General features: G+C 40.4%; 1 protein-coding gene across 3 annotated transcripts; it reads left to right on the forward strand.

The window, feature by feature from the left end:
* The first annotated feature begins 1,013 nt into the window (after positions 1-1,013).
* On the forward strand, positions 1,014-14,582 carry PJVK (pejvakin). 3 transcript variants are annotated; one of them, XM_063428671.1, is made up of 7 exons: positions 1,014-1,224; positions 2,605-2,800; positions 4,297-4,438; positions 5,489-5,606; positions 11,130-11,240; positions 11,388-11,390; positions 13,842-14,582. In XM_063428671.1, exons 1-7 carry the CDS (start codon positions 1,014-1,016, stop codon positions 14,141-14,143), a joined length of 1,083 nt encoding a protein of 360 aa, XP_063284741.1. In that variant the 3' UTR covers positions 14,144-14,582. The 3 variants fall into 3 exon arrangements, with proteins under 3 accessions (XP_063284741.1, XP_063284738.1, XP_063284740.1); XM_063428668.1 differs by lacking the exon at positions 11,388-11,390; XM_063428670.1 differs by lacking the exon at positions 11,388-11,390 and having other exon boundaries at positions 11,130-11,232; positions 13,849-14,582.
* The last annotated feature ends 1,945 nt before the right edge of the window (positions 14,583-16,527 follow it).

A 16,527-nucleotide genomic window follows, 5' to 3' on the forward strand; every position in this document is an offset into this window, starting at 1 on the left:
AGACTACTTGTGGGAGAGAGAGGCTGCTTGGGGGGTTGAATGTACATGCTGTTTGGTTTGTAGTGGGTGAGCGTGTGGAGAGGGCTGTTTATGGTGTAATATGTGTGTGTGCAGGTGGCAGCTATATAATTTATTAGAGGTATAATAGTATTCAGGATTTCTGGATAAACTTTACTTAGATAGATATACACGCTTTACTAAAAAATATAACAATCCTGACAAAATAAATGCAATAAGTCTGCTGGTGTAGACTAAATTTGAATTCAGTTTGCTATAGCTCCACCATGTGTGCACAATATGAAATAGCAGGTTGGATACAATGCACGTAGGGCTATCTGGAGACATCAAAATTACTTACAAGACCACAGGAAATACAGAACCCCCTAGAATAGATAATTGCATCGTTCCCTAACACACCTTTAAACACTATGTATCTTTCATTTTGTATATATTGAGTTTCTTTCATATTAATATTACATATGTAATATTCATGCCCTGGTCTGCCCAAGCTTGGTAAGAGTTAAACTAGCATATTTTAGAAATACATTAATTAATATACTCCCCAACCTCTCTGTGATTATAGCTGAATTGGAGAATATTTTAAAATCATCATTCTGTTGCCTACATTTTTTTTTACTACTATTAGATGTTTAATAAATAAACCCCTAGATTTAACTTTATTATTATTATTATTGTTCGTCACTATTGGTTTTTTTTTTTTTTACTAATTTTGCGAACCTTCACTGCCTCTAACTGGTTTATTAACTGGACCTGTATGTAACAAAGGACCTTCTCATTTTACATTCCATTATTCATTAGTTTGAGTAATTGGAGAATAAAGACATGAAGGAAACTCCAGACGACATTCAATGTGGTTGCTTACAACAGTAGATGCTTTGCCTTCATTGCATTAAGGCATCCCACAAATTTTAGGATTGTATACATTTTAGAATGTATACTTTGCAATCAAGTGTCCTGCAATCTGAAAAATTGGACTAAATTCATATCTCATCATGTTTGCTGCTGCTACTAAGAACTTTGTCAAACAAGTAGGTGACGGAGGTAGGTTAATTCCTGTTCCAAGTCTTAGCGAGGCAGACAAGTACCAACCTTTGAGCCTCGTAATAAAAAAGAAGAGATGGTGTTTCTCTAGAAAGGCAAGGTACGTCTCTACACCTTTTACTCTAAAAGATATTCTACATGGAGACAAAGAAATATCTGCTGGTAAGTGTTTTTTTTTATAAATATATACTGCATTTTCTATGGTTTACAACAATGTATTAAATATTCATGCTTTCAAAGAACTTCATCCATTAACAATGGTATCCTATTGAAATGCTGGGATCATTCCATTGTAAAGGCTGTTAGTTTTATTGCAACATATCAGAGTGTATTAGTGTAGTGACTATAAATTGTCAAGCGAAAATTAATCTCTGGCGACTAGTGAATATTTTTCTTTATTTCAGTGGCAAGTAACTCTAAAGGCCTGGCTAGAAACATATGACTTCACATCTTTAAGTCCCAGTATTAAAATGTGTATTTAGGAATTCACACCCACTGATTGGACATATCTCACAAACAGTGATGTACTTTATAATGCATTATCATGGATATTTATGTAAAATGTGTGAATGCACATACATCTGAGCAATGTCTGTGAAAGAATAATAATGTAAGGGTTTGTCAAAAAGAAATTGTATGTGCAATGAGCAAGATGTAATGAACACACATACTTACTTAGTTACACTGACATACCTAATTAGTCATGCTTTTACACACATTTTATTAGCCAAAGGATCTCTTCTACACACACGTCACAAGTCACTCTTACAATCATATACTTCCCAAGAGACCCTATTTAGGAGGGAACTTTCCTATTTTGGGTCAAATCCCTCTGTTCCTGTTTCCTATTTTGGGCCCAAATCCCTACTAGACAGCCACTAGAGGGCGCTTCCGTGTCTATAGCACAGGTTTTCTGTGCTAGAGCGTTGCTGATCGTCCTCACGCTATGTAAGGTCGCAAAGTCGCTCAGTTCCCCATAGGAAAGCATTGAAAAGCATTTTCAATGCTTTCCTATGGAGAGCTCTAATGCGCGTGCGCGGCATTGCCGCGCATGCGCATTAGGTCTCCTCAGCCGGCGGGCGGGATCAGTCTTGCCCACCGGCTGACGTAAGGAAGGTGAGGAGCGGCGGCGACCCGAAACCACCGCCGAGGGACATCGCCGGGGGTCTCAGGTAAGTGACTGAAGGGGTGCTCAAATTCTACTGCAGAAAAAGCATAAATTGGCATCAGGTTGCCTAAAAGTACATTAACATATGATTGACCATGAAAGGACAGGGCAATGCCCAAATCAGGTTTCATCCAGGTCCCATGTTATTAAAGTGAGCAGAGGTATTACCACCTGTAAAGTATGGTACGTCAAATTTTGCAGTTCTGATAGGCTAATTGTGTGAATTATGGATGTTCTGTGATGCTTGATTTAGCAATATCACTTGTTCTTTTTGTGTGTTACTCATTTAGAGGGTGAGTGTTTCTTTCTACATGTTTAAATCAGTGATTAGTGGCTGATTTCTTTTCGCCTTAAATATATTTCTGTTTCCTTAGGTGTCAGTTCTTACCAGTTGTTGAATTATGAAGATAAATCAGATGTATCTTGGAACAGACGACATGGAAATCAGATTATGAATGACGTTGGAATTGACATGTATGGATCAGACTCTGTTGCAGTTAAAGCTTCTTTTGGTGTTGTTACCAAGCACGAGGTTGAAGTTCCGACACTTCTTAAGGAACTTATTTCTAGGTAAATATGATAAGAAATCTACAGGAAATACTCATAAGACATTGATTAAGAGTTAGATCCCAGGTTTTATAATGTGTTCTGTGTAAGTAGGTTCGATTTTACTGTGTACTTGATGAGGGTAAATTTATCTCACTATTCAGTACTAACTAAATATTTTCAAAGCCACAAACTGAACAGTCCTGATTGTACATACATTTTTACTTAGTATGGCTTACTAGAGCTGCATTAACAAAGTTATTTAACTACTAAATGGCAGATTATATAACCGTGACCCTGCACATCCCAGCTGTTTCATTAATGAGCTTGCCATTGCTTAATAAAGCATTTTTGGTGTATAGATCATCTCATGCCCCTGCAGACTCACTGCTCAACTCAACACGATTTAGGAGTAAAATCACTTCTGCTTCTGTTTATGAAGCCCTGGCTGCACTTCCCCTGGCCGTGACTCACCCAGCCTTCATTAAAAAGATTTAAGTTTCAATCAGATCTTACAGTACAGTGTGTTTACTTTAAAAGTTCTTAACTCCTGCCCTGTTAATCGAACTTTAATCACACGCAGCGGTTGTTGCAGGCTCTAGCAGGCTATTAGCAGAGGAGGAGATAACTTATTAAGCAAATACACTGTGCAATAAAGGAAGCAAGGAGTTTCATACTTTTATTTTTTCTTGGTTTTTTTTAGTAAGTGTGCAGGGAGGCTGTGTGAGTTACAGTCAGGGGAGATGCAGTTATGGGTGTATAAACAAAGTGATATAAGACAATTTAGCAGTGAGTTGCTTACTGCAGGAAAGAGTCAAACCATTTTCAAAATATTTAATACTAACTGGGTTAACCAGATACATGGGTTCCAGCCCAATGCTATCTGCTGTAGCTAAAGCAGACATCCCCCCCCCCCCCCCCCCCCATTTGGAAGGAATTCATTTACTTCAAACATTGGCCTCAATTAATTTTATTTAATAAACTTTGCAAAAGATGCAATACTGTTAGAAAAACATTCCAAATTATTTATCTACAAAAGTCACAATTAAAGTCTATGGTGATTTTTGTAGATAAGGCCATGGATGGAACTGATATCACGAATGAAAAAAATAGGAACTTCCACATTAGTGATATGTGTGTGCAAGTACAAAGTAAGTGACGAAGTGTTCCGTAATGGTTTGAATCTAACCCAGGGCTCGGTGCTAGGGGACTCCTGGCACCATGAACCACTGCAGTGCTCCGTTGTCATGATGGTGCCTAGACTAGCCCGTTAATGGCAAAAATGAGAAAGTTATGAAGATTGCAGTGTAGGAGTCTTTTTCCTCTTTGCTGTATTAAAAATTTCAATTATAACTTTCAATAGTTTTTTTTTTAACTGAATTTACCTTGGAAGTAAAAGTGGTTGTTCTAGATACTTATCAAAGATTTAATCAGTGCTAACAGCTCGAACTTTGACAATTTATTCAATTACTGAATTAGTTTTGGATTGTCATAAACTGGATAATGTTTCTCACTTTCAGAACGATTGACTTAGATCACTGTTTAATTCGCCAGTCAAGACAAAGCAGAAAAGAGATATTATGTGTTGTGATGGAAAGCATTCGGACAACACGCCAGTGCTCTTTATCGGTCCATGCAGGCATGCGGGGAGAAGCCATGAGAGTGAGTCTGTTTGGTATATTAAACCTAGGGCCACATGGACGGAAACAAAATTGAATTAACTCCTAAATGACAGAAAATTAAGCAGTAAGACTGCATTGGCATGATCTAGACATCAACACAACATCAATAATCCAAGTTGTTTTAGTGACTATAGTGACCCTTTAAAGTTGTCAGCCTCATGGATAAGGGGAAAGAGATGTCTACTTGCATGCATGAAAAGAATATACACAGAGGTTATAATACCTGTGATCTTGGATTCTTAATAAAAAAGTGATGACAGATTCCCTTTAAAACCCGCAAAAAATAATTTGACTGGCTCATATACCTACAGTTTAAGACAGATCAATTATTATTATTATTATTATTATTATTATTATTATGTTATTTATATAGCGCCATCAAATTCATCAATTGCATGCTTTAAAGGAACACTCCAGATAGCATATGTTTTACAGCCAGCTGTAATGGTTCCAGAAGTGCCTTGGCTCCAAACAATTGTTGCAAATGGTTTAATAACTTACCTGGGACTGCTGGTTGTCAGTCCCCTCCTCTATGAGAGCTGGTAGCTCACTGCTCTCAGCTAGCCCTGGCGTGCAGGGCTTAGATCATTAGCTGAAAGCGATTAGCTGATAGCAGGAGATTCTGGCACTTGATGGAGAAAATGACTGGTACCCAGCAGACCCCAGGTAAGTGGTTAAACCGTTAAACTACTTACTTACAATGGGGGTGGGTGTCAGGGCAACACTCTGTAGTAGTTATGTGCTTGGAGTGTTAATTGAAGGCCGCAGACTACCAGTTAAAGGAGTAGAATGGTTTTAATTGATATATAATAGGTATGCCCAATACAGGGCAAATAATCATAAAATTAGATTTTTATTTGTCGATTTATGTTTTCTATGTGTATATAAATATCTATAATGTAAACATTAACAGTTGCATTATCATTGTTATCAATTTCCTTTAGGTTTAGTAAATATGTCCATTGTATGACTGATATTAGGAAAGAGTTATTTCATGTAACTAAACTGTGTTTATTATGAATCATTTTAGTTTCACATCATTGAAGATCAAAACTTTAAAGGACGGGATAAAGCAATTGTTTTTCCAGCACATACAACCATTGCATTTAGTATTTTTGATCTATACATTCACCTGGATGGCCACTTTGGTAAGTTTCTGACTTATATTGAAATGCCCTGCTTTTATATACATATATATATATAATTTACATGATCTGTGCATTAAGTAAGATTACATGTCCAAATTCTACATTGCAAAGTGGGTGACATCAATGGCGTGGTTTGACCAGGGCCGGATTAAGAGCCCAGAGGGCCTGGAGCTGACAATTATGATGGGCCTAATTACGGAATCTTATCGACCAAAAACACTAAAACAGTCATACCTCTCAAGCATCATGTATCTGATGGAGATGGTGCTGGAGGGAAACTCAAAGGATGCAGCTATAAGAAAACACATACTCTATGCTAATCTCCCTCTAATTTATGCGTTCATCTTATAAGTAAATCCATACCCCCTAACAGCAGTGTCCAGTGAAGCAGGAAATCAATGGGCGCGGTAAAAGGGTGTGCCACTGGCGCGAATCACGTGACCAGACCTGCCAAAAGGGGTGAACATGCCCAGAAAGGGGGCATGTTTGTCCAAAGAATTGGAAGGTCAGTCTGGCATGTCAGGCTGCCCGCCAATCCTGCAGGCTGTCCAACTAAGGACATACTATGCAGGCAGCACCCTGAGCTTGACATAAATGTGTCTAATGATGCGCTCACTCCATGCTTTCTAAGGACTGTACCCCTAGCACTCGCTGGTCCACTAGTCTCCTTACCTTCTTACTAGCAGGCAGAAGTTCCTGGTATATAGTCTGAGACAGAGAAAAGGTGAGTGCAGAATAAAGGGGACATGCCACAGTGTTAGAGAGACCAACATCTGCATTACCTAAACTAATTTTATTATCAGCCAGTCCACACAAGTTTTGTTCCCATACATCCCTCTCAAGCTTCCAAACCTAAAGGGACACTATAGTCACCAGAACAACTACAGCTTATTGTATTTGTTCTGGTAAGTAGAATCATTCCATTCAAGCTTTTTTCAGTAAACACTGTCTTTTCAGAGAAAATAACTCCACTGGCCGCTCCTTAGATGACTGCTAGAGGTGCTTCCTGGGGCAGTACTGCCTGCTGTGCAGCACTGCCATTCAGTGTCTCCACCCTCTGCATGCAGACACTGAACTTTCCTCATAGAGATGCATTGATTCAATTTATCTTTATGAGGAGATGCTGATTGGCCAGGGCTATGTTGGACTTGTGCTAGCTCTGCCCCTGATCTGCCTAGTTGACAGCCTCAGCCAATCCTATGGGGAAGTATTGTAATTTGCTCAGACCACCACTTCTGATGATGTCAGCAGACAGTCTGTTCACAGGCAGAGCCAGCAGCTGCAGACTTGAATACAAGTAATATTTTATCATATTTAGGGAGGCAAGAAGTGGTGGCCAGGGTGGTGGTTTTAACATAATAGGGTCAGAAATACATGATTGTGTTCCTGACCCTATAGTGCTCCTTTAAGCAAGAGTATGTGAAGAGTAGTTAAGGTTGCCACCTTTCTTGGAAAAATATACCAGCCTTAATAATTTGTATAATTAATTAGTTAAGCGTGACATCACATGATGTAAATCACAAGGAGTGACATCAGAGAAAATTCTGTAAAATCACCAACAAACTACTCACAGTTTGATTCTGCTGTATAGATGGATTGCTCCCAGTGTCTCCCTGTCTCTCAGTTTCTCAGTCTTGCAAGTCACCCAGTGTCTCAGTGTCCCTATGTATCACCCAGTTTCCCTAAATGTCTCCCAGTGTCCCCCTGTCTCCCAGTGTCCCCATGTCTCCCAGTTTCCCCGGTTCTCTCAGTGTCCCCATGTCTCTAGTGTCCCCATGTCGCCCAGTCCCCTAGTTTCCCAGTGTCTGTGTCCCCATTTCTCCCAATGTCTCAGTGTGTCCCCATGTCACTAGGATACTGGGGACACAGTGAGACCCGGGGACACAGTGAGACCCGGGGACACTGAGAGACCCGGGGACACTAGAGACCCGGGGACACTAGAGACATGGGGACACTAGAGACATGGGGACACTGAGAGAACCGGGGAAACTGGGAGACATGGGGACACTGGGAGACAGGGGGACACTGGGAGACATTTAGGGAAACTGGGAGAAATGGGGACACAGACACTAGGGACACAGAGACTGGTAGACATGGGGACACTGAAACATTTGGGGACACTAAGACACTAGGCACACAGAGACATGGAAACACAGACACTGGGAAACTAGGGGACACTGGGAGACTAGGGGACACTGGCTGGGAGACAGACACTTGGGGACACTGAGATACATGGGGACAGTTGGGACAGACATGGGGACACTGGGACATATAGAGACACTGGGAGACATGGGGACACTAGGCACACTGAGACACTAGGAACACAGACACTGGGAGACATGGGGACACTGAAACATTTGGGGACACTAAGACACTAGGGACACAGAGACACAGAGGGCACACTGAGACACTAGGAACACAGGCACTGGGAGACTAGGGAACACTGGCTGGGAGACAGGCACTTGGGGACACTGGGAGACATGGGGACAGTTGGGACATATGGGGACACTAGGCACACAGACACTGGGAGACATGGGGACACAAACATTTGGGGACACTAGGACACAGAGACATGGGAACACAGACACTGGGAGACTAGGGGACACTGGCTGGGAGAAAGACACTTGGGGACAGTTGTGAACATAGACATGAGGACACTGGGACATATAGGGACACATGGGGTCACTAGGTACACTGAGAGACATGGAACACAGACACTGGGAGACTTGGGGACACACACTAGGGACACTGGCTGGAGGACACGAGAGACATGGGGACATAGTGTCTCCGTGTCCCAATGTCTCAGTGTCTCCCAATGTCCCTATGTCTTACAGCATCCCCATGTGTCTCAGCGTCCCCTAGTGTCTCAGCGTCCCCTAGTGTCTCAGCGTCCCCTAGTGTCTCAGTGTCCCCATGTTTTCCAGTGTCCCCAAGTGTCTGTGTCCTAGTGTCTCAGTGTCCTCTTGTGTCTGTGTCACCATATGTCCCCTAGTGTCTGTGTCCCCTAGTGTCAGTGTCCCCATGTTTTCCAGTGTCCCCAAGTGTCTCACACTTACCAGGTCTGCCAGTGTCTGTGTCCCCTAGTGTCTCAGTGTCCCCACATGTCCCCTAGTGTCTCAGTGTCCCCATGTGTCCCTGCTGCCTTTCCCCCCATCCCTCACTTACCTGAGCTGTAGAGCTGCTTTCTGGACTCTGTGCTGTGTTGCTGCTCCCCCACGGATCAAGGAGTAGTAGAGAGAGGCAGGGTTATGCTGTAACTTCCTATCCCTGCCTCTCTCCACACACAGTGACCCCTACTGGCCGGTGCTGGTATTGCAGAGTAATCTATTCATTTTCTCATTTACTCTAAAAAAAAAATTCATGCATTGTATTGCTGGTATTACTGCAATACCGGCACAGCCAGGCAACCTCAAATACCAATACCGGCTGTGCCAGTAAAATACCAGTAAGGTGGCAAACCTAAGAGTAGTGTGTAAAAAAAAAAAAAAAAAACATTATTTTTTTAAATGGGCCTGGGCCTGGAGCTGCAGCTCCATCAGCCCCTATGTTAATCCGGCCCTGGGTTTGACTCCTCTACTTATCCTCACACTCCTTCAATACCTGACTCGTCTGTCAGTCTTTACACTGGTTCCCAATTTGTTTCTGGATTCAACTTAAAATCTTTATCCTTGCTTATTAAGATTTTTTTTCACCGTTTTTCCCATCCTATATATCCCCCCAAATCTAAATATTATGGTCTGCACAATATTACTGGGAGGTACTGAGAGGCATAAGCTTCAGTTTGCATCTGCCTCCATTAATTAAAGGAACACTATAGTCACCTAAATTACTTTAGCTAAATAAAGCAGTTTTAGTGTATAGATCATTCCCCTGCAATTTCACTGCTCAATTCACTGTCATTTAGGAGTTAAATCACTTTGTTTCTGTTTATGCAGCCCTAGCCACACCTCCCCTGGCTATGATTGACAGAGCCTGCATGAAAAAAAACTGGTTTCACTTTCAAACAAATGTAATTTACCTTAAATAATTGTATCTCAATCTCTAAATTGAACTTTAATCACATACAGGAGGCTCTTGCAGGGTCTAGCAAGCAATTAACATAGCAGGGGATAAGAAAATCTTAATTAAACAGAACTTGCAATAAAGAAAGCCTAAATAGGGCTCTCTTTACAGGAAGTGTTTATGGAAGGCTGTACAAGTCACATGCATGGAGGTGTGACTAGGGTTCATAAACAAAGGGATTTAACTCCTAAATGGCAGAAGATTGAGCAGTGAGGCTGCAGGGGCATGTTCTATAAACCAAAACTGCTTCATTAAGCTAAAGTTGTTCAGGTGACTATAGTGTCCCTTTAACCCCTTAAGGACCAAACTTCTGGAATAAAAGGGAATCATGACATGTCACACATGTCATGTGTCCTTAAGGGGTTAATAGTCATACCCTCTTCCAATAGAACAATCCATGTGCTGAGACAGGGGCTGGGGAGAAAAGACAGTCTCTCCAAAGCTCCCCTCTCTGCATACCAGTAAAAGGAGAGGGGCTAAATTAAATGATAGTATGTAACTCTCACCAATCTGTGCAGACCATGAAGCGCACGTCCCTGCTGTTCTAATATTAAAGAACCCCAGCTCGAATTAAACGAGAAATATCCAGTATAAAAGATATGTAATGGTGAAGCATGTATTAGGAAAAAAATAATGCCATCTCTTCATTTATAAAACATTTCAACTTTAGCATCATAGTTTATTATGATGTTCTCAAAACCCCTCAAAAGCAGTATCACTGCTGTAATCTTATATTAGCCGAATTCATGCTCAAATTAGGGCAAGTGTAGAGAATATAACTCTTAACTGTTATTCAACTAAACAACTATCTTATCAAAAGAGTTATAGCGCAATTACAGATTCATAGCAACACTTGGGATTTGTTTTGCTAGAGAGTGCACCCACTGGCCTGCATAAAGTCCAAGAAGTGTATTCACGGAACAGAGAGAGGCACTTCCTTTTGTAGCAGATTCCATCTGACTTGAACATAAACAGCCATAATCTTTGTCAGACAAAGGCGGACCACTATAAGTCTGATATGTTTATAATGTAGTCACGGAATGGGTATTATAACCATTTAAGGCATCAATTTAATATTGTTGGATAATCTATTCAAATAATTTGATATTGTTGGGCTACACTTTTAAAACAATTTCTACAAAATATTAAAATACTAAAAAATATATCATATATAAAAAATATATCAATATATATTAAAAAATCAATATCACAAAAGGTAAATATTTTTTATAATATTAAATCATTTTAAAAGTTTAGCCAAATATATTAGATCACTTAAAAAAACGTATCTAACAATGTGAAATTGAGGCCCAAGTGCCATAGTTAAGAAAATAAGCTTCACAGCAGTCCAGCTTCAAACGAGTAAAACAGATACGGACTAATCCATCTCAAAAACATCAAATGGAAAAACTGTGGCGCTGAAGACTCATTGAATTGATATGCGTTTAATTGGTTTTACAGAACTATGTGTATCAACAGCTTCAAAAGGAGGGTTTGAAAGAGAACCAACCAGGTCATTTTCATTGAACACCCTGAGGAACAACTTATATCGATCAGGAATCCTGTTTACTAGTAAGTCAGAATATCAGCAACACATTGATTAGCATTATGGTGTCTAGTAATTTGTCATTGATCATTTGGATTAAAGGGGCAGCAATGCCAGACATAATTTTCATCTCTGGTGTCAGTGAAACAATGCATGATTTGATTCACTTCCAGGAAGTAAGAGCAACATTTTATACAGGAGCACGGTTACAATATTTACTGCTTTTCTAACTCTGACATCACTAGTCCAGTTTGTGTTATCATGCTACATGTCCCCATTCAATTCATATGTTGGCTTGGCTTAAAGGAACACTATAGGGCAGGGCCGAACTGGGAAAAAAATTAGGCCCGGGCATTTTTCAATCAGAGCGGCCCCCTAAGAAGGGGGCAGGGCCAGAGAGGGTGTGGTTTTGTCATCACTAATGACAAGCACGCCCCCTCTCAAAGTGAGCATGTTGGTTCAATGCGCAGAGCCCTGCTGAAGAGCTCTGGCATTAGAAAAAGGCCCTGAATTTGTTCTGCGCAGTGCAAGCAAATTTAATAACATGCTTGCGCTGTGTTTGCTTTTAGGACAAAAGGGCCAGGAAAGTGTATGGTGCATGTGTTTGGAGTCTGGTTGTGGGATTGCGTGTGTGTAGAGTGTGGTGTGGTATTGTGTAAATAGGTCAATTTCATTTGTGTTTGTGGTGTAATATGTGTGGCTAGGGGCTGTAGAGAGTGTGTGTATAGGGAACATAGTGTTATAGGGGATGTAGCGAGTGTGTGCATACGGGCTGTAGTGTGTGTGTATAGGTGACGTAGTGTGTGTAGGGGTTATAGAGAGGGTGTGTTTAGAGAATGTTGTATGTGTTTGCTGACAAGGAATGTAGTGTGTGTGTAGGTGGTGCAGTGTGTGTGTGTAGGAGATCTACTGTGTAAAGGACCCAGAGTGTGTATAGGAGATTGTGTGTGTGTGTGTGTGTGTAGAGGATTAAGAGTGCATATAGGGTAAGGGATCTAGCGTGTATCTGGAGCGTAATGTGTGTAGTGGTGCAGTGTGAGGGGTGCTGTAGTGTGTGTGTATATATATATTGTCTGTTAACTCACTGAGGGTTATTTTATATATATATATATATGTGTGTGGGAGTGTGCTGTATATGTGTGAGCGAGGGTGCTGTGTGTGTGTCTGAGGGTGCTGTGTGTGTTTGAGTGCTGTGTGTGTCTGAGGGTGCTGTGTGTGTTTGGGTGCTGTGTGTGTCTGTGTGCTGTGTGTGTCTGGGGGTGCTGTGTGTGTGTCTGAGGGTGATGTGTGTTTTTGGGTGCTGTGTGTGTGAGTGTGAATGTATATTTTATTTAAATATATATATATATATTTTTTTTTTAAAGTTATATCCCCCCCCCCCTTCTTACCTTTAGCCTTGGAGGGGGGGGGGGGAAGTTCCGTTCTGCCTGGGGGGAGGAGGGGTGCCGTGCTGCCATCCTTCCCTGGTGGTCCAGTGGTAACCGTGGAAATGCTCAGACCTCGCAAGAGGACCCGGCGGAGTTGCTGGCTAGAGCTCCGCCGGTCCTCTCTCCTGCCTCCCTCCCTCACACCCTCTCCTGCCGGCGGCCGCCTGGAAGTGTCTCTGGGCCGGTGAGGGAGATCTTTCCCCCCCCCCCGGCCCATGGAGACACACAGCAGGGCTGGCTTTCCCGCATTGGATTGGCTGAAATGGGAAAAGTGGCGGGACAGGGGCAGGGCCAAATGCCAGTTTGGCCAATCAGCACCTCCTCATAGAGATGTATTCAATCAATGCATCTCTATGAGGAAAGTTCAGTGTCTCCATCCAGAGCGTGGAGACACTGAACCATGGATACACTGAACCAGAAAGCAGCTCCACTGGCCATCTGAGGAGTGGCCACTGGAGGTGTCCCTAGGTGGCAATGTAAACACTGCTCTTTCTCTGAAAAGGCAGTGTTTTCTCTGAAAAGGCAGTGTTTACATGAAATTGCTGTCTATTCTCACCATTAAGCTGTAGTTGTTCTGGTGACTATAGTGTCCCTTTAACATTGTACTATAGTGTAAAAAATGTAAGTTAGTGTATTGATATGAACAGTATAATCTGGTGTATGTTGCGTGTTTGTCACTCTTTATGCTGTGTTACTGTGGCACAGTTTACCTTAAGCTTTGATCTTTTACAGTCATTTGTATACTATGGCAGGTAGTCACAGATCAAACAACCTTTCAAATTAAAGTGAAAATGAAAGTTTCACTAAACCCTGTGTATTGCTTTCACGTGAAATAACACACAGAGATAAGATCACAAACAAATGTAAAAATCAAGGGACTTACCTTAGATTCATTTTACAGCAGCAATTATCTCCGTCAAATATGCATATTTTCTCAGCGTTTAAAAAGTTCAAACAAAACTTTTATCATATATTAAGGCTCCTCTAAATGTGTTCTTTTATATACAATCAACTTCGTTTTTAGCATTACCATTTACAATTCCCAATATTATACTTAGTTAATCATATAAAAAAAAGGTAAAAATGTTACTTTAAGTTAGTCTCGATTTGTATTTTATTTCTATAAATGCAATAGGAGCTATTTCTATTACAGTGATGATTTATTTTACAAAGTGTTACAGTTTATGTGTCTTTTTTCAGGTAAAAGAACGATGGATATCATTGGTAACTCAGACTCTTATATTGATGATATTTTTTCTGATTACTATGACAAGGCTGCCAGCATGACGGACATATCCACCACTTTTAATCGAGAAGGCACTCATACTCGAGTAAACTTGCTTAATAATAACATCTCTAAGGGACCATGTGCACTCTGCGGAATGGGGAACGCAAAAAGAGAAACGGTGTATGGATGTTTTGAGTGTTCCTATAACGGGCAGAAGTATGTGAGGCTGCACGCAGTACCTTGCTTTGACTTGTGGCATAAAAGAATGAAGTAATCCGTATATGTGCCTACTTGTTATGTCTCAGGTCTAACTGTGCCACACTCCTAATCAAAGATGGTTAAGGAATTTGTTTTAAGTGGCAAAAGAATTTGCTACATTTGTAGGTGCTAGTAAAGTAAAAAAAATATATATATATGTTGCAGCCATCTGATTTCAAGCCATTGAAATCCACTTTAGAAGAGTATTAAGTAGAGGATGGGCTCCACATTAGTAAAGTTATACCCACAAATATGCACATGTACTATGCGATGTATGTTTAAAGTGAACCTATCATGAAAGATACAGACATGCAGTTTTCTAATCATCTTGACTCTTATTATACAATTGTGTTTCTTCCCTTAATACTATTAAAATATTAGCTTTTAATTAAGTTCCATCACCCCTGACTCATGCTGAAAGCATTCATCATGTTTTTATTGGGTGGGTGTTAGACTTGCCGTACGACACGCCTCTTCTCCATACCTCTATTTGAGGAGCACAGAACTGTTTTCCATAATAGGTGAAAAGTCCCTAACACTTTATGTTGGCATTGTGTAAATAAAACATATCTGTTCTCTCTCTCCATTCTCAAATTGCCGGTCCAAAGCTGATGCTAAAAATTATTCTGGCTGTTTATCTTCTCTCTTTGTCCTGCAGCTCCTCCCTACTTCGAATTTCAGGCAATGCTTTCCCTTAGGCTGAATTCAAATAGGACAGTCACCCAGACAAATGTTTTCCTGATAACAGACATGCAAAACACAACTTTCTTAACTGATAGGCACTGACTGAACTAACAGAGAAGAGGGTGGAAGGGCTGTTTCTTACCTCTGATTTTAGAGCAATCTAGACATTTGCTATCAATTCTGCTAGCACTATGTAGAGAGGGAATGTTATTCACTATGATTTAGGATTAAGTTGTATTTGTCATGACAGGTACCTTTTATAGTTTATCTTGTGTAAAACATTAAAAGTGTAGCAATATAGGAGTGTAATGAACAAGAAGTGTCCTGCAAAGCTCCCCAACTCATGGTTATTAGTTGTATAGAGTTATTTTTGATACTACCGTGAACTAAATACAAGCTATTCTGTTGTCAAGGGGAGGGTCTATTCATGACAATTAAAGGGACACTAAAGTCACCAGAATAACTGCAGCTTAATGTATTTGTTCTGGTGAGTATAATCATTCCCTTCAGGCTTTTTGCTGTAATCACGGTCTTTTCAGAGAAAGGCAGTGTTTACATTAAAGCCTAGGGATACCTCCAGTGGACACACCTCAGATGGCTACTAGAGGTGCTTCCTGAGGCAGTGCTGCACAGTGTGACTGACATTCAGCGTCTTTACCCTTTGCATGAAGACACTGAACTTTCCTTAGAGAGATACATTGAGATTGAAATCATCTTCGTCCCCACAACCCCGCCTCCTTGGCTGAGATCATCAGAATTGACCATCACAGCTTATCCTATGCTTTCTTATGGGAACACATTGTGATTGGCTGAGGTCATCACCTCTGATGTCAGCCAAGGAGGCAGATCAGGGGCAGAGCCAGCACCAGCAGATTGGTATAAAGGTAGAAATTAAAAATATTTAGAGAAGCAAGAAGGGGCCACGGGGTGATCGATATTGTTTTATCACTATAGGGTCAGGAATACATGTTTGTGCTTTTGACCTTATAGTGTTCCTTTAACATTAAAGGAATGATTAAATTATCATTTTCAATATGCAGGAACATAGAATAGGATTTATGTTCAATATTACTCGAGATGTAAACTCAATGGCATAATTGGACCTTATTCATGTAAGATTCTAAGTCAGTATAGTATTCCAGTGAGTCATAAAATAATATTACTAAAAACATAACACTAGCAGTCACTTGCTTTCAATAGATCAGGAACCAACTTATGTTGACCCAATCCAACTTATGTTGACAAACTGTAAGGTTGTGTTTGCAAAAAAAAAATAAAAGATTTTTTTAAGTTAACACACAATTTAAGTACCATCTACTTATTAATGATGTATATTCTATGGATGCACACTCAGCTGATCATTTGTTTTATTTCAATACTTCTTGGATATTGATGTTTTTAATATGTAAGGACATTTTTTTCTTGCCCTTCACCCTGATCCACATGTTAGAAAAAATACTAAATCAGAAAATATCTATAAAATGTATTTAGATTTTATGCATATACCTTAATGTCCAGACACGTGATCAAGAAATGAATGGCCAGTTACAATTTGTACTGTATAAAACACAAATTGATGAGTGTTCAATGCATCCTGGAGCAAGTTGTTTAAATAAAACTTAACGGTAACATGTAATTAACATGTGTGATGGTCTTTTAAAATTCTGTAATTTATTAAAAAAGGAAAACAAAAAAGAACCACAAATTACAGCGCTG

Source organism: Pelobates fuscus, chromosome 8, assembly GCF_036172605.1.
Source record: "Pelobates fuscus isolate aPelFus1 chromosome 8, aPelFus1.pri, whole genome shotgun sequence".
Classification (NCBI taxonomy): Eukaryota; Metazoa; Chordata; class Amphibia; order Anura; family Pelobatidae; genus Pelobates; species Pelobates fuscus.